Raw genomic sequence first — 22845 nt, forward strand, 5'->3', positions numbered from 1 at the left:
TTTGGAAAATAAGACCAGGCTATGTAGAATCTAACATTTGTTTCAGTTCAGCAAACATTTATTCAGTGTCTGGTGTGGCTGTCTGTGCTGTGTTGTACTGACTGCCGGAGCACACTTGAAAGCACAGCCCTGTTCTAAGGAGTTCACCTTCTGGTGGGTGGGGAGCATGCCGGGGAATATTTAACTTCCTCTTTAAGGAGAGAAGTGATGTAGTGAAAGTGGTATATTTAAGGTTTAATGTGATGGTGGTATAAGAAGTATACTGCGATTAGGGGAAAACTGGAGGTTGAGAGACTAGTTGGTAAAAGAGCTTGTACCTACCTGGGCATACCGACTTGTATTCAGACGGAAAACCACCCCCTCCCCAACAGACGTTATAGCGTGTGTTATCTGAAGGACATGCCACAGAGACGTGTTCTATGGTTTGCCGCTCATCACTGAAACAGAGTCATCAATACAAAATAATATATGTGCTCATGGTTGCCATTCATCTGTTCACTTAGTGATTCGACAAATATTTATTAAACACCTACTGTAAGCCTGGCATTTTTCCAGGGACTGGAAATACAATAATCAATAAAAGAGATAAAGTCCCTGCCTTCATGGAGCTTACACTCAAATTCAGTCAGTCAGACAACACTAAGTGACCTAATGTTTGACACTGTGCCTAGCACATTGCCTGTCACAGGGTTCAATAATTGTAGATTACTGTATTTGAACTTGAAATTTGAACTAAGACCTCCTCTTGGCAAGATATTTTGTTGGGGTACTCTTTTGCAGGATGGAGGGTCGGGGGGAGAGTAACTCATTTGCAGATTATTTTTTAAACTTTACGTGAAAAAATTGAGCCTCTTGTTCAGTCTCAGGGTGGTTAAGGTTATATGTTATATGAAATATAACCAATTGTCTGTTCTAGAACCGCTTTTGCCCTTAAAGATGAAGCGTTGAAGCGGATGCTGCTCTGTAACCAACAAAAGTGGTGTGCTCTTGTCCTGCTTGGATGGTTTTTGTGGGCTCCCTGAATTCCTGAAAAGACCCATTGTTGTCACTGATGATGCTTCACAGAAATCCTTTGTGTCATTATTTAGCGACTGACTGCTTTGGTGAAAGCTATGTCAATTCTTTTGTTAACTAACAGCCGTCAAAAATGATGTAAGGAAGAGAAGGATAAAAGAAACAAAGACGGACAAGTGCATGCATGCACACACAGACATCTTTTAGATCAATTTCTGAGTATTATCTGAAGTAGTATTTGTCACATAAAGCATGGGAAATAGCAATACTGCATTCATTTTCTCATTATTTCACTCAGACATGACCTGTTACCAGCAACATAGGAATGATTTTTTTCCTTGTTGACTTCCCTTCAGCCTTACTACTTAAATGGGAGGGCTAGCTTGATGGTTACACATATAAAGCAAAGCTAATCTTTTGTGCAAATTCTTTGCAAGAAGATTACATTTTCTTATCTATCTACTTTTCCTGAAAGGATAGGAATAGGATGATGAATGTATTTACTGTTGTTGTAAGAAGCCAAGATTTGATTTGACTTTCACTTAAAATAAACCCTTGCTTCTATAGAAACCTGAATTGGTTGGAGGTAGAGGAGTTAGGACCTTACATTTTGCCTCCAGATAAAATGCTTTGCATTAAATTTGTGATTAGAATTTCGGATTGAGCAGATGATGTCATTTCTGCAATGTGGTATGGTGTACATGTATGCTTTTTAAAAACAAGCACGGTAGATATGGAATTAGTTACGTGGACTTTTCTGGTCCCTTTTTAGATGTGAAGCCTTCCAATATGCTAGTAAACACAAGAGGACAAGTGAAGCTGTGTGATTTTGGAGTTAGCACTCAGGTAGGTCTTTTTCTTCCCAATGTGGTCTCCTCTCTGCACCAGCCACTTTTTATTTTCAGTCTACTCTCTGGATTGAAAAATCACCTAGCTACCAGACAAACAGAAACTCTGTATCTTTTCCTCGGCTGGGATTGTGTTATTCATTTTTAATCTCTGGGCGAGTTTCCTTCATCAGAATATGATTGTTCATTGTTTAATGACAGTAAAAACTGCTGATATTGTAATTACTACTTACGAATAGCAAACTTCATTGATATGCGGCTTTGATATGAAAGCGTTTTGGCCAGACAAAAGGGAGGGCAGAGTGGGAGCTGTGCCTGGGGAGCCCAACTGGCCCACAATAAAAATTAATATTGGGAGCAACAATGGTGGAGGGCCATTACAATGTGCAGCACAAATTTTAATTAATTTCCATTTTGGGCCTCCCCTGAGAACTCCAGTGATAGTGACCCATGAGCGTGCTGTGATGTTGATTTGAATTGCAGCCACCTTTACTCCCAGCCAAACACGAAGACCAAAGCAAAGGTCATCGTCGTATTATGAGTTGTCAAAGTCTGTTATCCCTCCAGCGTATTTAGTGTTCATTTCATTCTAGTAATGCGTGGGGCTTCATCCACATCTTGAGCCATCTGACTAAAAAATGAGTGTGTTCAAATTCTACTTCAAATTGACTTTTTATATCAGGCGGGTTTGGGGTACTAAAGCGATAAGCATCCTGCTTAAGTGAATTGTTTAAGGTTATCTGCTATAAACTGTAATGTTGTGCTTGTTTAAATTGGATATCACATTCAAAAGAAAAGAGAGATTTAATCATTTTTAATGCCTTTGTAGATAAATTTGCTCCCTTTTACATAATTTTTAGTTGATTTATAGGAATGATGATTGTAGGTTAAATGAGGAATAATTGCCCATTTTATTTCCACATTATCTTTATATTGTTCTAACAGACTGTTTTGTCTCATAGCTGGTGAATTCTATAGCCAAGACGTATGTTGGAACAAATGCTTATATGGCGGTAAGTAAACTTATGCAAAAATAACATTTAAAACCAACATCTTTATCTTTATGTACTTGGTAATGTATAATTCTTGAATTAATTCCACAGCTTTAGCCTAGAAGATATAAATTACAAAGTCAATCCAGCCATGATTTGATTTTTAAGTCTTTCTAAAAGACGTTAAGGTTTATATAGGAGCTATCAACTCATCTGACTTTGTTGACTTAACTGGTTGGTTCAAGTATAAAATTGCGGAGTTTTGAATTTTAATCCTACAGAAAAATTGCACCTTATAGCATACTGGCTGCTTTTCTACATTGCTTATTTAATTAACCCTAAAGTATGCCAAAATATCAGTCAATAAGATTGGTTATTTTTCCCAGGAATAGAAACATGTTTTGTCACCAGATCAAAATTAAATTATAGATATAGCCAAATTTTATTTATAGATCTCTGAATGTAAGGGCTTAGCAGGCAATTCCCTTAGAACTTGTACATCTATATTTTGTTTAGTTGTTGAATTCATGCCTGTTATAAGATAACTTACTTAGTTTCCCTGAAATAAATTTACCAAGAATAAAAATTAGAAGCGTAGAGTTGTTTCAAAGACCAATATGGACTTGGCTTTGACCTCTTTTTCTTAACTTTTGAGTAAGGGAAGTTATTTGTGTCCATAAAAATGCTTTAGTTTGTTGGTTTCCACAATCACTTTAAGAGTGGGAGGGAAGACCAGGTGAGGTGGCTCATGCCAATAATCCTAGTGCTTTGGGAGGCCAAGGCAGGGGGATTGCTTGAGACCAGGAGTTCAAGACCAACCTGGGCAAGAGCCAAGATCCCCGTCTCTACAAAAAATAGAAAAATTAGCTGAGTGTGGTGGTGCATGCCTGTAGTCCCAGCTATTCGGGAGGCTGAGGCAGGAGAATCGTTTGATACCAGGAATTTGAGGTTGCAGTGAGCTATGATTGTGCCTCTGCATTCTAGTAGCTTGGGCAATGGTTGGGCAATGGAGTGAGACCGTGTCTCAAAAAAAAAAAAAAAAAAAAGAGGGAGACAGAGAAAGGGAAGGAGAAAGCCAAAACGGAAGCTTATCTGCTACCATTTTTGGAGCAAAGTTTTGTCTTTTTTTAACATCTTAGGGTTAATTTTATCCTGAGGGCTCTAGATCTATTAGGTAGTCCCTTTTACTTCTAATAGCCTTTGTTTATGTGTCATGAAATTAAACAACATTAGTATGAACAGAACTATGGATCTTAGTAATCTTTGTTCATGCATTATCTTGATTAAAAGATTTAAGGATAGAACCCTAAATCTTATTCTCAGAAAAATACAAAGCATTTTGTTTTCATTCAAATCCCAGAATAGTTAATTTTTGTCTTGCAGTATTTTTTTTAATTTATACTTTCTTATTCTTTTATTTTTTGAGGTAACGTGAGAAAAAGATCAACCTCTGAAGTCATCATATGTGTTGTTCGGGTTTTTTGGTGGGGTTTTTTTGTTTGTTTGTTTTTGAGACAGGGTCTTGCTCTGTTGCTTGGGCTAGAGTGCAATGGTGTCATCATAGTTCACTGCAACCTCAAACTCCTGGGCTCTACTTATTCTCCTGCCTCAACCTCCTGAGTAGCTAGGACTACAAGCACGCGCCACCATGCCTTGCTAATTTTTCTATTTTTTTGTAGAGACAGAATCTTGGTATGTTGCTCAGACTGTAGTTTTATACAATTTAATCTCCCTTCTTGCTCTATCTACCAGGTTAGATGAGAATTGTAAGCCACGATAGTTAACAATGCCTTGCTGAATGCTATAGTTTCAGTCTTAGAAAGAATATGAAACATGGTGATTTTTAAAAAACCCAAAAAAAACTATAAATGAAACAACTTCTCAACTACCCAGCAAGTTTTTATTAGCTTTAAATTGCTCTAATAATTAAATTGCATTATATTTGAATGTATAAATCCAGATTACAGTTGTCTTTCCCAGGTGCACATTAAAGAAATTACTTTTTTCCTTTTTGTTTATGGATGAATGTGATGTGTCCATCTGTTAATTGAAAATGTGAGGATTAAAATTATGAAACATTAGCTCAGATTGGCAAAGCTAAAATTGCTTTGCTTCTTGGGTGAGTGAATTCTAGTCATCAACTTTATGTTTCAAGCTATAAAAAGCATAAGATACCTAGGAAAGGAACAGTGATCCCCGGAGAGTGAGACCTTTGCTTAAAAGTCAGTAGGAGGCTCTCGTTGGCCAAGTACTTACCTAGATGGTACGAAATCAAATGTTGTGGGTGGGGAAAATGGAAATAGCCTGTATTATTCTAAGTATGGGTATTAGTCCCTGCCTTTTATTTGCTGACAGTCTCTGGAGGGAGAAGGGCTGGGCTTTTTTTTTTTCATAACCACAACTGGTCCTTGTTTTTAGCTGGTCTGTTCTATAATTTTGAGTTACACATGAGGATCTATGCCAACTGTCAGAACTATAGCTCTCAGGCCAAATTCAGCTTACTGCCTGTTTTTGTAAATAAAGTTTTATTGGAACTTGGTTGTGCCCATTTGTTTCTATTTTGTGCATGGCTGCTTTAGCACTATAGTGGCAGAATCGAGTAGTTGTGACTGTTGCAGCAGAGACCATATGGCCCACAAAGTGAAATGTATTTACTATCTGGCCCTTTACAGAGAAAGTTTGCCAGCCCGTGGTCTATGCCAGTGAAAACTGTATCTGAAATGGAGTACCTTCAATTAATCAAACAGTATTTACTGAGCACTTTCCATGCTGTTAGTCAGGTATAATGGAATTACTCTATAATCTAGATAAGACTGCGTGAAATAGGAAACATGACATCATATATAGCAGCATTATGTGTGACATAACAAAGATTGAATTTGGACTAAACATATATTTAGAAAATAGGAAGGCATACAGTGCAAAAATTTGATCGTTTAAACAGTATGTGAAAAGAGCACTTACAGAAGAGAGAGATCACTGTGGAGGGATAAGCAAAGGCTCAGAAATAGAAGGCGTGGGTGGGCATGGGGAGGTGGGGAAGAAGACAATAAATTATGGGAATACATAATTAGAGAGCATCTGATGTAATGCCCTCATTTTACATCTTCCCTCACTTTATACTTATACATACTTCTGTACACTGATAATAATATCAATAATAATAATAGCTAACAATTAGCACTATGTGCCAATCACTCTTCTAAACTCTTACATATATTAACTCTTTAAATCCTCACAACACTATGAAGTAGGCAATATATTACTCTCATTTTATAGGTGAGGAAACTGAGGCAAGAGAAGTTAAATGACCTACCTAAGTTCACACAGTTAATAAGTGGCAGAGTCAGGACTCAAACCTAAGTAATCTGCCTCCAGAGACTGAAGTCATTATTACTGTGCTTCTGTTTATATCCATATTATTTATGTGCCTTTCCTAATCTAGACTGTGAACTTCATAGGGGCAGGATTTATTCTGCTCATTCTGTATGTTCAGTCCCTCACACAGTGCCAAATAAATGAATTAGTTCATGAAAGCTGCATTTTGAAAGTGTCTTGTTCACTAATTAAAAGCAGAGCACTTAACTTTTTGTATTAAGAATCTTACTTGTATTGTAAGGTATAGAAGGCCCCAAATTACTCAAATACAGCCAGCTAGGCCACCCAAATATTGAAAAGAAAATAAAGCAGAAGAAAATAGCTCTGTATGTATAAACAATCTCACTTTATTCTCCTATAACCTGAAGTGTAAGATACAAGAAAAATAATTAGGAAAAAGACAGGAAGTCTTCTGTAACATCCTCAGTGATTAAAAATAAAACCAAAACCAAAACTGAGCCAAGCACAGGGGCTCACGCCTGTAATTCTAGCTCTTTGGGAGGCCAAGGCAGGAGGATCACTTGAGCCCAGGAGTTGGAGACCAGCCTGGGCAATAGCGAGATCCCTGTCTCTACCAAAAAATAAAAAAATTATCCAGGTGTGGTGGTGGATGTCTATAATCCCAGCTACTCGGGAGGCTGAGGCAGGAGGATTGCTTGAGCCAAGGAGTTTGAGGTCGCTGTGAGCTATGTTGACACCACTGCACTCCAGCCCTAGCAACAGAGCAAGACCCTGTCTTCAAAAAAAAACAAACAACTTATGGACACATTAACCAGTGGAACTTGTAGAAGACTTGTAAAGTCATCTTGACCCAACATCCATGTTGACCAAATGAGGACACCAAGACCTGGAAAGTGAGTGTCATAGGGCCAGATAATTAGGTTCAGTAGACACTTTCATCCAAAGCATGAAAGATTTTCAACTACATTTTAAAAGAATTTCATCCAGAAGGATTATGAAATGAAGGGTCCATAAGCTTGGGGCTTATATTAAATTAAACCATTTCTCAAAAGTTCTAATTACTAAAAATTTTATTCTGTTTTTAAGATAAAAGTCCCTAAAACTTTAACCAAGTATTCAGTCCTAGTGATTTATTATAGTTTTTAAAAATCACATATAAAACTTTGACATTATTATGAATAACTGAAGTTTTGAAATTAAAAAAAATCTTACTCAGATATTTATCCTTTGGGATCAGAAAGTCAATCTAAATGACTACTATTATTTCCAGAACGTTGTTTTCTGCCCAGACTATTCCAATCCTTGAAAGTTGTTTTTATCTGAAATAAAACCTGCATAGATTGCATGATCCAACTCGATTGGCTGTGCTCATGCAGTCGTAGTAAAGGTTGTGGTGATGATTGGAAGGAGGCTAACGTTTACTGAGTATTCCTGTGTGGCATGTACTGAATTTAATCTTCACACAACCCCACGAGGTATGTGTATTATTATTATTATTATTATCTTCATTTTAAAGATGAGGAAACCAAAGGAGAAATAACTTTAGCCCAGCGTCTCAGTGTTGGCACATTGTGAAAGGCAAGATTTAATTAGGACACCAGCTTCTAGTTTCTGCTAATAGCCCAAGCTAGGTTATTTGGATCACTTCTTCTGTTGAAAAATGCTAGTTAACAGCTTTTTTAAAACCATCTCAAATGCACTGAAGAACTAAAAAAGACAATAGGGAACTCCCAGGACAATTTTTGAATGAAATCCTTCAACAGAGAGGAAAGCGGAAGGAGCGCCATCGATGCTACTCCAGAGGGCATTTGCCCATGCCACACTCAGGCAGAGGGGCAAAGGTCAAGCCCCAGGGTCCACCTGAGGCAGAAGGTCTCAGAGGAGATCTTCCCCATTCCATGCTGGAAGCCGAAATGGCTCACCTCAGTGTGAGGGCAAAGTAGGATCTAAAAAGCTGCTCCTCCTTACCCAGTCCCAGGAAGCTGAAGAGGAGGCATTTTGGAAATAAGCAGAGGAGCAGGAGAAAAGGGAAAAGTGGGAAAAGTTGTGACCATAGACTAGCCCTGACATAGATTTGCTCCCTGTATATATGTATATATGACCTGAATTGGACAAGGCACTTCATGCTGAGGACTTGGTTTGAGGTGGGCATATCCACCTTAAGCCTCAAGAGAACCTCTCCAAAATTTTTCTTTCAAGAGGAATAACTAGCAAGCAGTCAAAGGGACAAAAGAAAACAAAGCAACATGAACATCCAGCAGCAAGAACAGGCAGCAGAAACAGTTGCCCACAGACTTAAGATCACAAATTTTAAAAGTGACATAGTAAATCTGAAAAATGTCAGACGAAACTTCTTATTAATAGATTAAAATTAGAAACTCACTGTATTTGATAGCATATTGGACACAGGAGAAGAGAGAATTAGAGAACAGGATGACAGATGTGAGTTGGAGCAATCTGACTCCAAAGCCCCATTGAACCAGTATGCTGTCCTACCAACACAGGGATCCTGCCAACTTAAAAAAAAAAATCCCCATCGCTTGTGATATGAATTATTGATTACATTCTAGCAGCTAGCCTAAAGTATTAGTATTTGTGCCTGCTTTGTTAATTTTCTGAGTAGCATAACTCTGAGCAGAAACTCCTTTTTCAGAAGAGAAAAGGGCGGTACCTTGATTTTTTTGCTAAGTATAAACCCTTGTATTGTAAACAGAGACAGTCCTGGGATTAGTTAACTAAATGTGGGTCCTGGTAAGTGCCTAGTAACAGAGGACAGCTGGAGGGAGTGCAGTGCGAGTGCCAGCTTGAAGCCACTGCCCTTTGAGATCCTCCATAAATTCTGCTTTTTAGATCATCACCGCTCTTTATCGTTCTTACTAAGAACAGGCCAGGGTTTTCTGTTTCTTTTTCTTTGCTCATCACTTAACGCCCAGTACAGAAGTGCTTTGGATGAGAGTCATGTTTTTCCTATTATTTAGCTTTCCACATTGGTGACAGCTGTCATGTGAGAAAGTAACCCCAGCTTTAGCTTTTTAACCGCAAAATGTCCATCACAGATCTTCTGTCAGCAGTGTGGTACCTGGTGGTTCGTTTTGTTCTGTTTCATTTTGTTTTTGAGGGGAGAGGACAGGATAGGCCACCTTGGCTTCAAGTGTGAGAACAGCTTTGAATTGTGTGGCCTCAGGCCATTAAATCCTGGCTCCGTAAATTCAGAATGTATTGGGGCTCATCTTTTGTCTAAGTCAGTTCCAGGGCCCTGGGAACACTTCCTAATCCCTATATACCTTAATTTGTTAGGATAGACCCATGGAGCTTGCTACCGAGCTTGCTACCTGCTTTCGCTGAGCATTTTCTCAAGCACTGCATTACAACAGTAATCTTGTTTTGTTAGCTTATTGCAAGAATAATTTCTCCAAAGAGAAGTTGTCAGGATCTCATCCTTAAGGAGTTCTCTTATTTGCCACTTAATATCTGTTAACATCATCACTTTTTCTATTTTTTTCTTTTTTTAATTTAACTTAATTCTTCTATGTTTTATTAGCAGCTTACAGTTTGCATTTGTATTGGTAGTTCAGTAGGCAAATGTAATGAATGTATTTAATCTCATCGTTGATTCTGCCAAAATATTTTGTACATGGCTTCCACTTTTGTTTGTATGTTTGTTTTTTCTATATTCTCAATGAAGTGCTATATATTGATACCCGTTAGCCAGTGGAATGAAGAAATGGAAAGAGGAAGGAAAAAAGGACAGGGAGTAAGGCAACATTTGGTTGTTTCTTTAACGATTCTAGAGGATTTTAGGTGTATGTGAATATATCCTAGTACCTGTTGAGCTAGCTAGCACTGGATAATGGAGTGTGGGTTATGATCCCAGCCCTGCTGTGATTAGCTCTGTGACCTTCAGTGGTCGTTCCACCTTGTGAGACCTCGGTTTCTCTTATTAATTTGTTCGTGTGTTCATTCCAAAGACTTCCGTCAAGTACCATACTGAATGCCATATCCTGGAGGGATAGATCAGGAAGCACCTGCTCTCTGTATGAAATTATTCCTGTTGCAGTACAGAGGGTGCATGTAGCAGCTTTCTAAACCAGGTATTTCCTACACATCTGGAGTGGAGGACTAAGATACCAAATGGACCTTTCAAACTGTTCCTTGGTTCATGTCAAAAGAAATCCTGATAAATGGAAGAAAATTTTGAATAGTAAGTGAATCTGGCTGAAGGAATTATAGATGTTCTCTGCACTAGTCTTTTTCTTTTAACTTTCCTGTAAGTTTGAAATTATTTCCAAATAAAAAGTTAAAAAATTAAACCCTAGTGTTCCAGACCCACCTATCAAAATACAAGTAAGTGATAATATTGTATAATATTGTTTGATTTCTCACTCCACAACTAAGACCACTGGATTTGGAGAGAGAAGACCTGGGTTTAATTCTTTTCTCATTCACTAGCTTAGGACCTTGCCTAAACTATTTCACTACTCTGAGCTTCTGTTTTCTTATCTATGAAAGAGAGATAATAAAGTCTTCCTCACCGAAGCTTTGTGAGGATTCAGTGAGATTTTATACACACACACACACACACACACACACACACACACACATAATTTCTATATATTACCTATATAATATACATACATACACATATACATACATGTAACATTGTTTTCCTGTCCATAAAATTCTGTGCAAATGTTGGTGGCTCCCCACCTTAGCTGAGCTCATGTTCAGTGTGTGTATTTGCTGGAGTAGTGTACATCAACTCACAAGCTCCATTCTGTTTTCTTACAGCCTGAAAGAATTTCAGGGGAGCAGTATGGAATCCATTCTGATGTCTGGAGCTTAGGAATCTCTTTCATGGAGGTATGTTGTTGTTTGCAGATAGACACTTCTGTGCATGCATGTCTGTACTTACTTGTTCAATCAGGAAGAATGAAGATTTTGAAAGTAAAATAAAATAAAACTTTAGTGTGTTATGTATACATACACACAGAGTTCAACTCTAAAGTCTTTATTTTTATATCCTTTATGGCTTGTGAACTGACTCTAGAGGTTATTCTAAAGTGCTGTTTCTCACAGATCACTTGTATAGGACTTACCTGGAGTGCTTGTTAAAAATACAGGTTCCCTAACCCCATCTAAGAGCAATTAAATCCCAATCTCTAAGATTCTGCATTCTTAACCTGTTCTCTGGGTGATCCTTATGCACACTAAATCTAGAGAGCCTGTGTTCTAAAAGAAGATTACAGAAAAATTCTTTACCTTGTTGGAATAACTTCCAAAGGTGATTTAAAAGGTATGGCCCTACTCATTTGGATGTATACATTCTATATGTTTGTTTAAAAAGAAAAAGCTACCTCATTCTAATATGTATGTGTTTGTGGGGTAAGGGGTGGTATGATATAAGGGAGGGGAAGAAGGGGAAGGGAATTTATGTATGTGACACAATTTTAATATCTTTATTCTTTATAGCTGTATTTAGAATGGACTTTTAGTGTGCTAAGTGTAGGCCCCACTAGAACTCTGTGCTAAGATTTCTATAAAATAACCATTGATCTATAAGGAAATGCATATGATTTACATCAGGAGGACATCTGGCTCAGGTTGAATTACTGTAGTATAGAACCCAGATACTCATCAGTGCTTCAAAAATTGATTCAGATAAAGGAGGACTTTTTAGAAAAGTATAAAGGACTCTTTAAATAAGATCATAGAGTTGCAATCACAATTTTATAACCTTTTTTTAGTCAGATACTTTTTCTGTGGATTTTTGTAATGCATGGATGCAATTGTATTTGTAAGGAAATATCTTCAGACTCAATTCACCTCCCTGGCAAAAAGAAAGCAAAAATAAAGTGGTCAATGTTCATTAAACCATATTCCTGTGCTTCCTCATAAAAGGGAATCTAAGAAGAAATACAATATGTATGCATCAGCTGAGAGGTTTTCCATTATAGTGGTTAGATCTCAGGACTGAGTCTCCCAACAGAATCCTGAAGGCCTGTTCTCCCTATTTCAAGGGAAACTAGTGCTTTTGAGCTGTGGGACTCAGGCTTTGCTGTCATATAATTTCCCTTTGCATATTTTAAATCATTGTCATTGATTTTATTTTATAGATGGCTGGATATAGTGTAGAACAATTGAGAAGTTATATGGTATAGAGATAAGAATCCTTGATTGAGAATAGAAGACCTACATTGCATTTCCAGGTTTGCTACTGGTTTTTTAGGTTACTCTGTGCAAGACCCTGTTCCTCACTGGGCCTCAGTTTCTTCATTTGTAAAGTAATGATCTCTCAGCCCCTTTCCAGACTAACATTCTGTGGCTCTGCTGCTGCTGATTTTGCTATTGTCTTTCCTTAATTTTTACACAACATCTCTAGAGTTTGTGACTAAAACAGTGATAAAATGGCATAAAATGCGGAGGCATAGCAATACTGTCAGAGAGCATAACTAATAGATTTAAGATTTAGAGCACATAAAATGTTCACCATCGGCCGAGTGCGGTGGCTCATGCCTGTAATCCTAGCACTCTGGAAGGCCGAGGCAGGCAGATTGTTTGAGCTTAGGAGTTCGAAACCAGCCTGAGCAAGAGCCAGACCCCGTCTCTACTAAAAATAGAAAGAAATTAATCGGACAACTAAAAATATATAGAAAAATTAGCCGGGCATGGTGGCGCATGCCTGTAGTCCCAGCTACTCGGGAGTCTGAGGCAGAAGGATCACTTGAGCCCAGGAATTTGAGGTTGCTGTGAGTTAGGCCGATGCCACGGCACTCTAGCCCGGGCAACAGAGTGAGACTCTGTCTCAGAAAAAAAAAAAAAAAAAATGTTCACCATCCATCCTTTCTGCATCCATGTGTTGAGCTCCTGCAATGCCTACCACATAGGTGCTGGGAATAGAGTAATGAAAGGACACTCAAGTCTTGGCTTTCATGAAGTTACATTTGGTGAGGGTTGGGGCATGAGGGGAAGGACAGAAAACAAAGGGATAACCAAATATGTAATTTGTCAGGTGGTGGTAAGTCCTGGAGGAAAAGAAAGCAGGCTAGTGCTCTCTGATAAAATACCATTTTAATGGAGGGAGCCGCCTGGTAGCAGCAAGTACAAACGCACTAAGATGGAGTGTGTTTGGCATATTTAAGGAAAGCAGAGAGACCAGTGTGACTCAAGTGGAGTTGGCAAGGGAACAATGGGAAAAAAATAAATTTAGAGAGGTAGCCAGGGGCCAGATCATATACAGTTTTGTGGGCCGTGCTAAGGACTTTAGATATTACTCTGAGAGTAAATGATCTGACTTACATTTCCAGAGGATCACTGAGTGCTCTGTGGAGCACGACTATAGAGGGGCAGGTGTGGAAACAGTGAGATCGGTTTAGGTAGATAGATGGGTGCCCAATAAATATAACATAGTTATGTTTATTTATGTTGCATGTTAAAATGTGTGTCTGCCAGTATTTTACTAGGTGCTGGAGATGCAAAGATTACTAAAAAGAGATTGATTCTTTGTAGTGTAAGGAGGGAGATTGCCATTGATGTATTTCAGATTTTGTTTATCATGTTCATTTATCCCAGAGGTAAACTATTGAATGGTCTCTGGGGGACTGAAGAAAACATACTCATTGAATTTGTAAGATTGAGGAAGATTAGGTCTAGGGAACTGTGTGGAAAAGTGTCAGCGTTGAGTGTGGGACACCCGAATGCCAACAGGAGTGTGTTGGCTCATGTGGTGAAGTGGTGGGCAGATGACCAGATGGTTGAGAGTGAGGACCAGGAAGGGCCAGGCCTTTTGATGCTCCCTGTGTTTTAAAATGGATGATAAGGAGCTGGGTGTTACGGCAGGAGGAGGAGATGTTGTTACAGGATGTAAAGTGGAACCTGATCATGGTCATCAGAAAGGGTTATTGAGCACCTCTTTGTACACGATGCTGAACTAAATGCCTTCAGAAGAACTATAGGATGGCAGCCCGTGCTTTCTAGGAGCTTATTACCCACCGGACAAGCAAGCGACAACATGTGACCCACCCAAGTGGTAAATCAGTAAGTCATTAGAGAATAGAATAAGGCCCCTGGCATGTGTTTTATACCTTATTCATTCGGGGTCCAAGGAAAAGAAAAACATGTGATAGGGAAGGGGAATAGGAGGTTTTGAGTCCATAGGTGAGAATTTGAAGGTGATTCAGTAATGAAGGTTACAAGAGAACCCCAGAGGTTTTTCCCCTGCCTTAGGGGACGATATAGTGAGAACATTACCGAAGGGCTTGGGAAATTAGTCCAAAAGAAGTACTCGAGGGTCAAGATTCTTCTTTGTTTTTACCACAGTACACTTGGAATAGATGTGTAAGTCCTGTTTAAAATCACTATAGAGAGAGAGAGGTATGAATTTCAATAGCATTTTTAAATCTGAGGGACAGACTGCATTCTGGAACATAGTCAATGCTTGCAAAGAATTGCTTCTCAGCCAGGAATGGGTGGCTCACACATATAATCCCACCACTTTGGGAGGCTGAGGCAGGAGGAACACTTGAGGCCAGGAGTCCAAGACCAGCCTGCGCAATGTAGCAAGACCCTGTCTCTACAAAAAATTTTAAAAATGGGGCAGGTGTGGTTGGTAGCATGTACCTGTAGTCCCAGCTACTCCATAGATTGAGGTGGGAGCATTGCTGGAACCCAGGAGTTCGAGGCTGCAATGAGCTATGATTGCACCACTGCACTATAGCCAGGACAACAGAGTGAGACCTTGTCTCAAAAAAAAAAAAAAAAAAAATTTTTTTTACTTCTCTTCTGTTTGTGCTCCCTTTTGAAAACAAGATTCTCTTTCTAGATGTAGGCTCCAAAGAGTAGAAACTTCCATTCATTCTATAATTCTTACTTAAGCACTTGCCTCACGCTAGGCCCTGGAGAGTGGGGTGCACAAAGCTGAGAAGAGCCCACCCCTGGTAGAGAAGAAAGACACCTGAAGCCCAGAATAGCGTGGTAAGTCTTCGGTAGAGATGTTTATGAAGAACTCCGAGCCACAAGGGGAAAGAGGGGTGGAGTTTCACAAAGGAGTTGACATTTGAGTGCAAAGGATTGTTTCTGAAGGGAGTTTGCCTCTAGGAGAAAGAGGGAAAAGATGGAGGGTCCCCTCCACATCCCCCAGCATACTCGAGAGTGGACCCTATGAACACTTACAGGGAGATCACATGTCAGCATACGCAAGGTCTCACCTAGTACAGTTTCACTGCCATTTGACACATACCTTCCTCAAAGTGTTTTGAGTCAACCAGTTTATTCCTCTAGGGTACCTGTGGTAAAGAAAAAATTGGATAAAAACGTAGGAAACTGAACAAAGGATTCCCTGAAATTACACAGGAATCAAGTAGAGACAAAATGGGAGCTGGAGTTTTCTGTCACTACTACCTCTCCCTAGCATCCCTTCCGCTAATTCCGTAAACTCTCATCTCTGAGGTTTGGTGATGCAAGAATCAGAAGATTGCCTTCGTTGTTTTAAACTCCTAAAATGACTTGCCTGCTTTCTTCCTACTGCCCCTTCCCTTGTTAATGTGCCGTCACAGTCCCCATGGGGAGTCATAACAAGGCCTCTCACCACCTCGTTCATAAAAGATGATGCCACATGCCCCTGAAATGTGCTGTTAAAAAAGAATCACAGACGGGTACATTTGTGCCTTAAGCAAAGAATCTTTAATATCAGACTATCTTTTATCCAGGAACAGAATTACTCCCATCTCCTTTCAGTTCACTATCCCTCTGTTGATGGGATAAAGGGGGTCTCTTGCAGGATTTTTTCAGCCGTATGTAGTATTTGTAGTTGGCAGATATATAACATAAAGGTGGAAATTATTCTTAAGAAGGGAAAAAATGAGATTATTCAGCTTGATTAGCCCATGGCATTTTGACTAGATGAGAAGAATTTGGCCCCTTTGTTGTTTTTGTGGTTTTTAACTCAGATCTTTAAATGTGTCATAGTTCCCCTCCTGTGGATTAGTTTTGGAACCAAATAAAGGTCATTGCCATATATGGCATTTGTGTGGGCTCACTTTGTGATGGGGAAGAGAACCCATGTGGAATTACAGTTCTTCCTTCAACCTTGACAACAAGAATCAGTGTGGAAATGCAAAAAGAAAAGAAGAAAAAAGAAATGAGACCCACCAACAAGGGTACCAAATTCCTAAACTAGGACAAACCCTCTGGGGAGGGTTAATCCTGCCCCAGAATATTTGTTTGCCTCTTTTGGAAAGCTCACACTGATTCAGTTCACTGGCTAATTTTTAGGATTATTCACCCTTATAGTTGATATTTAACACTTTAGGGCTAAAAGAAAATGAGGCCAGGTGCAGTGGCTCACACCTGTAATCCCAGCCCTTTGGGAGGATGAGGAGGGAAGATTGCTTGAGCCCCACAGTTCAAGACTAGCCTGGGCAACATAGCGAGACTCCGTCTCTATAAAAAAAAAGAAATTTGCCCTGGCACAGTAGCATATGCCTATAGTCCCAGCCACTCGGGAAGCTGAAGTGGGAGGATCACTTGAGCCCAGGAGTTGGAGGCTACAGTGAGCTATGATCACACCACTGTACTCTCGCCTGGCCAACAGAGCAAGACCCTGTCTCTAAAAAAATAAATAAATAAATGAAATGAGTTTGGTACATAATAAGGGCTTTATGTTACCAAGTTTGATGCTTTTATTTAATCCTTAGGAGTAGGGCTGCCTAAAACATTTTAGGGTGCAATTTCTTAATTTCATAGGTAGTTAGTTCAGTGCTTATCTCTTCTCCCAGAGAATGGCTTGAGAAGAGAGTCCCACTCTCTTTGTTTACTAAGTAATTGCTGCATTCATATTCTTATGTCATTCGAGTCATAGCATAAATCTGTAGGTGGGAAGTAAACGGTTAAATCTGCAAAAGCTGGATTTTAAGTTGACCCTTCTTAAGTCAAAAAATAAGTCAATATACATCTCCTCTAGCTTTGCATTTGCAGTACCTAGGACAATGCATGTGCATTAAAAAGGCACCACGCCAGTCTTGTAGTGTTCTTATTGTCAGTGAGTATGTTGTACAAGTAAGTGTTCTGGTTTATGATTCTATCTGGGAGGTTATTATAAACCATGTTAAGGTTGGTAGTGAATAATCTTCTGCCAGACTTTTCCACAGGAGTTAGACAGAAAGCCCCATTTCTTCTTTTTTTTTTTTTTTTTGAGAAACAGGGTCTTGCCGTGTCATCCAGGATAGAGTTTGTTGGCTCAATCATAACTCCCTTCAGCCTTGAACTTCTGGGCTCCACCTCAGTCTCCCAAGTAGCTAGAACTACAGTCATGTGCCACCATGCCCATCTGAGAGTCCAATCTTTAGCACATGTCTATCGCTCTTGTTACTTGGATCCTCACACTTTCTGCCATTATTTGCCTCCTCTCTACACCAGTCTCTTGAGTCCCAGACATGGAACAGTCTGGCTTGATATGCTTGGTTAATCGGTATGTCATCTAGTCCTCTGAGACCCCTCTTCAGCATGACCACTGTTTTACTGAAGTGGTTTGAATGATGTGCTAAATGATGAAAACAAGGACCATGGCTTAGAAAAATGTCTCAAAATAGGTGAAGAACATATTCAGAGCACCACATAAGCTCATTGTCAACAGAGTAACACCATCTTCTGAAGATTTTTATGGGTTCTATTGTTTTGACAAAAAGAGTTTTTCTTGTGAGTTTTAGAATTACCTTTACCAAGTTAAAAATAAATCCATGGAATACTGTACTGTTCTCTATACCCCGAATATCATTTTTCTTCATCTCTCCAAGATATGGTTTAAATACCCATCTTTCATGATGCCTACTCTGGTATCTCAGCTGAAGGTAATATCTTCCTCTTCTGACCTTCATTTGCATCTTCCTTGTGGCATGTAAGTTTTCCACTTTGCATTATAGTATTCTATAGATGTATCATAGTTCCTCACGACAGGATTCAAATCTGATTCTCTCATAATCTCCTACCCTGTATAGCACAATTCCAGTGCCCTAGTGGGCTCTGAGGAGTCTTTTTGACTCAATTGTTCCCTGTTTTGTAATGGTTTTTAAAAGTAGTTTGCGAAAATAAAGATCAGAGTTTAAGGTTTGATGGAGTCTTTAACGTAAATGCTCATAAATGTTCATGGAATAGATTGCAGGGTTTTGCATATGAAGAAGAGCTTTCTATTTGCCAGAGTATCAGATCCAGATTCAGATTCCACCTCAGCCAGTCTAAGTTATAAAATCTTGGGTAAATCATTTAATTTCTCTGGGCCTCAGTTTCCTCATCTTTAGATGGAAGCTGTCCTTCAGAGCTTTTGAACAAAGGTCACAATGAAAAAATTAGGCCATTATCGCCTCTCTTTAAAAGGAATTACCTTTTGAAGTGTTTACATTTGAGTCAGAAAGGCCACTAATTTGGTTAAAGATGATGAGTGAAATGCAAGTTTAGCTTATACTCTCACCTCAATCTCCACTAAAAATAACCATGAAGAGGTTTTTTTTTAAGTTTAACACCATAAAGACAAAGTGAAAGGAGACAATAGCAAACAAGTTTTGGATGTGAGAAAGCAGACATACAACAGTAAATAACTTAGCAGAGCCCAGAATGCTGAGTCCTAAGCCAGCAGTAAAGAAAGCAAGAAGCAACCTGAGGTACTGCAGGCACCTAGAAGACTCAGGAATTGGAAGGACCCAGATATCTGGAGCTAGGAGTGAAGGTGGGACCAAGAGAAGAGAATTGCTTTAAAGTCTTTTGAGAAGCAGTTAAGCTATTTGACACAAGTCCTCTCCCTAACTCAGCACAGATGGACAGTCGGCCCTCCCCAAATCTAACACAAGACTGAGTGGAGATTTTTTTTGGAGAGAATAAAATAAGTGATACCTGGCACCATGGAAGTCTGGGTCCCATTACTGAGTACAGAGGCATTAAGTGAAAGTTTAGATTCTGAATGTGGGACCTCCCGCTCTGTTCCTAGGACACTGGTGGTCAAGATTACCTTTCAGGCAGGAGATTGGCAGAGATTTTCTCTAGGGAGATCAAACTAGGAAATCTTAAAGATCCAGATGTTGGAAGTTCCCCAGCTAAACAGCCCAGCTAGATCATGCTTCCAGGAAAGCCCTATAAGCTCTGTCCATGAACACAGAATTTCCGGTCAGATTTTTAGTGCCTTACTGTTAATGAGACATTGGAGGAAGGCCTTCAGGGTAAAAACAGAGGCCTTGAAATAATTGGGAAATAAGAAAAAAAAGCAACTCTGAGGGGCAGAAAACTATGCATGGGGAAAAAAATTCAAATGAATTACCAATAGTATCCTCAAAGGACTAAGAGAGAATATTGCACTCAGGAGCTAAGACCAGGCTACTGCAACAGAAGGATTTTCAAAGAACAACAAGAAATAGGAGAGAAATGAAAATTAGAGAACCAGCTCAGAAAGTCTAACATGAAAAATAGAAGTTTCAGGAAGAAAGAAGAGAGAAAACAAAAGGAGAAGAAATCACCAAAGAAAGTGTTTTAATTTTAATGTTATGATGTGGAAGAAATATTTATATGTCATTTGAAATTGCCCTCCTCTTATAGTATTTCTACAGAAAAACAAAAAACAAACCTAACTTTTTTTTCCTAAATGGCATGTGATGACGTTTTTGCCCAAAGAAAGTGAATTTTTGTTGGAGGATAGTTAATAGAATTTTTCCATAGGAAAATTTAGCATAAAAAAGTACAAATAGTTGGACATAACTCCTTTCGTTATGTGAGATTGTAAAGGCTGTTAACACACCTCATTTTTTAGTTTTGCCCTTATACATATTGTTTAATGGATGCCAGATAAGACTCATTAGATATCAAGAAAATGAAGTGTGATCTTTTTACAAAGCATTCACATAAACCATGTTGAACTATGTAAATGAAAATGAAAGTATTGAAAAAGTTGCATGGATCACCCAGCCTAATACCCTTGACAGAAGCTTCTGGAAAAGTTTGATGGACAGTTTGTCATTTTCTTTCTGATATCATTTATTTTTTACTTTTAGAGACAGAGTCTGGCTCTGTCACCCAGGCTGGAGTGCAATTGTACAATTATAGCTCACTGTAACCTCGAACTTCTGGGATGAAGCTATCCCCCACCCTAGCCTCCTGAGTAGCTAGGACTACAGGCACGCATCTCTGCACGTGGCTAACTTTTTTGTTTTTATTTTTTGTAGAGACAGGGTCTTGCTATATCGCCCAGGCTGGCCTCAAACTTCTGACCTCAAGCAGTCCTCCCACTTTGGCCTCCCAAAGTGCTGGGATTATAGGTGTGAGCCATCATGCCCAGCCTTCCGATATCATTTTTAGATTCAAAAGCTGTTATCTTAGTTCTTAAACTGTTAAAGAGCTCAGATTTTGGATTAACTAGAGTTTGGTTCACATATTGTCACTTCTACTTATAATCAGTGTTATTGTGGCCAGTTCACTTTGCCACTCCAAGGTCACTTTCTTATCTGTAAGATGAAGATAACGTTAGAATCCATTCATTCCTTAAATATTTATTGAACCCCTTTAATATATCAAATACTTTACTAAGTACTAGGGATAAACTGGTAAATAAAATAGGCAAGTACCCTTTCCTTGTTGAACCAACAATGCAATGAGGGAAGCAGAAGATAAACAATGATAGTAAACACATATTTTTTAAAAGTAAGATTAAAATATTTTCAATGTTCTAGGCTTTTTCATGAATACTTTCATTTAACCTTAACAGCCGTAAGCTTCTCTTTGAAACAGCATCATGTATGTATTGAATGCTTACCAAGTAACAAGAATTAGAGAGCATTATCTAAACTTGGCTCCTGCTTCTAAATATACAGAAGAACCCATTTCCCCTACACCCAAAGACACAGCTGTCTCTGGTGGATCTACAGTTGCGGTCTCGTGTGCCTTTCTAGCCTTTGGTGATCGTGAACCTGTTCTGAGGAGTGATGGATGGCTCTGAATGCCCTGTACGCAGCTGCTGTCAGCTTTTCTAGACCATAAAAACTTTACATTTGGTGTGCTTCACTCACAAACTAATATTTTCTCCTCTTCTTTTTAAATGATTATTTTCAAGAATGTGAGTAGAATCTTACTACAAATTGAGTATCCCTAATCTGAAAATCCGAATCTGAAGTGCTCTAAAATCTGAAACTTTTTGAGCACTGACATGACCCTCAAAGGTCATGCTTATTGGAGCATTTCAGATTTCAGGTTTTCAGATTAAGGATGCCAGTGAGTATAATGCAAATATTCCAAAATCTGAAAAAATCCAAAATCTGAAACACTTCTTGTTACACTCAACCTGTGTCATATGTTCAGTCTGCTGCTCCAACTAGTGAAACATCTTACCTGTTGATCAGAAGTTTCTGCTGAAAACCAGAAGAATCTGAAGGGCTCAGAAACAAAGGAAATTTCAGTGGAAGATTGTATAGGAAAGTGGGAAGGATGTGGTTCTGGAATCTTTGTCATGGGCCCTCCTTCCTTTCCATTGAAAAATGTTGAGGAAAAAAACATGTAGCAGTTTCTGTCACTCATCCCCCCACTCTTACTCCCCTTTCTATAATTCTATCTTAACTTGATTTTTCCTATTGTTATTTTTTTGTCTAAAATTTTGTGTAACTTATTGCAAAAAGGAGCTGTTAAAAATGACCTTTGGCAGATGATGGATTGAGTAGTTCAGTCCTCTGCAAGGTTGTGAAGGGATCCAGCTGTCTCATATTACCATGCCTAAATGTGCATTTTCCAAGGTTGTCAGTGACTGTAGTGAATGTGAAACTGGCAGACACAATGAAGTGTTTCCACTGAATGAGGCATTGTTGAGTTTGCTTTGTGCTCAGAGCTATCGGGAACAACCATGAGATTGACAAAACAAGTTGGAACAGGTGCAGTTCCAGCTAAGCATTTTATTATTTTGATGGATTTCAGACTGATTTTAATGTTATTCCAACAGCACATGCCCACATCATCTATACATGTAAATACACAGAATTTGGAGTTTTAAAAAAACATTAAGTCAACAAAGTCTTGATATGAAGAATAAAGAAATAAAGAGAAGACAAAGTGAGCATTGTGCAACCAACCCATCTTCAGATGTTTGAAGGATTGTCAGTGGAGAAATGGTGCTGAACCTTCTTTAGCTAAAACAAAAACAAACCAAAAAAGCCCATGACTTTCCATTCAACATAAAGAAGAATTTTCTGATGGATAGATCCCTATACCCTTCCTACTCAATAGTGGAATCATTTGCCTTTAGAGGTAAAAATGCCCCATCCCTGGAGACATTTCAGTAGGGACTGAATGACCACTTGGCTCAGATTTTTTTTTAGAAGAAATTCTTTGTAGAAAAAAACAGGTATAAGATTAGACAATATGCAGTAATTTATTCATTTAGTCACTCAGCAAATATTTGTTGCATACCTGCTATGTGGCAGGCCCTGTGCTAGTCACTGGGGACACTGCTATGAACAAAACTGACAATCCCTGCTTGCATGGAGCCTACACTTTAAAGAAGGGTACCTGACAATTGTAACTTGTTAGACAGAAATAAACAGGATGATAAACAGGATAACTGAGTGGTGTGGTGTCACTTTGGAGTTGAGATCTAAAAGATGGAACCAATCTTCTAGTGACATCTGTCAATTCTG

General features: G+C 38.9%; 1 protein-coding gene across 1 annotated transcript in view; it reads left to right on the forward strand.

Moving 5' to 3' along the window:
- MAP2K5 (mitogen-activated protein kinase kinase 5) overlaps positions 1 to 22845 on the forward strand; it is a 267464-nt gene that overhangs the window by 151744 nt on the left and 92875 nt on the right. Inside the window, exons 13-15 of the mRNA XM_012658123.1 lie at positions 1787 to 1860; positions 2825 to 2875; positions 10982 to 11053. Coding sequence (XP_012513577.1) covers positions 1787 to 1860; positions 2825 to 2875; positions 10982 to 11053 — 197 coding nt within the window. The remainder of the gene's footprint in view (positions 1 to 1786; positions 1861 to 2824; positions 2876 to 10981; positions 11054 to 22845) is intronic.

Source organism: Propithecus coquereli, unplaced genomic scaffold (assembly GCF_000956105.1).
Source record: "Propithecus coquereli isolate 6110/MARCELLA unplaced genomic scaffold, Pcoq_1.0 Scaffold573, whole genome shotgun sequence".
Lineage (NCBI taxonomy): Eukaryota > Metazoa > Chordata > Mammalia > Primates > Indriidae > Propithecus > Propithecus coquereli.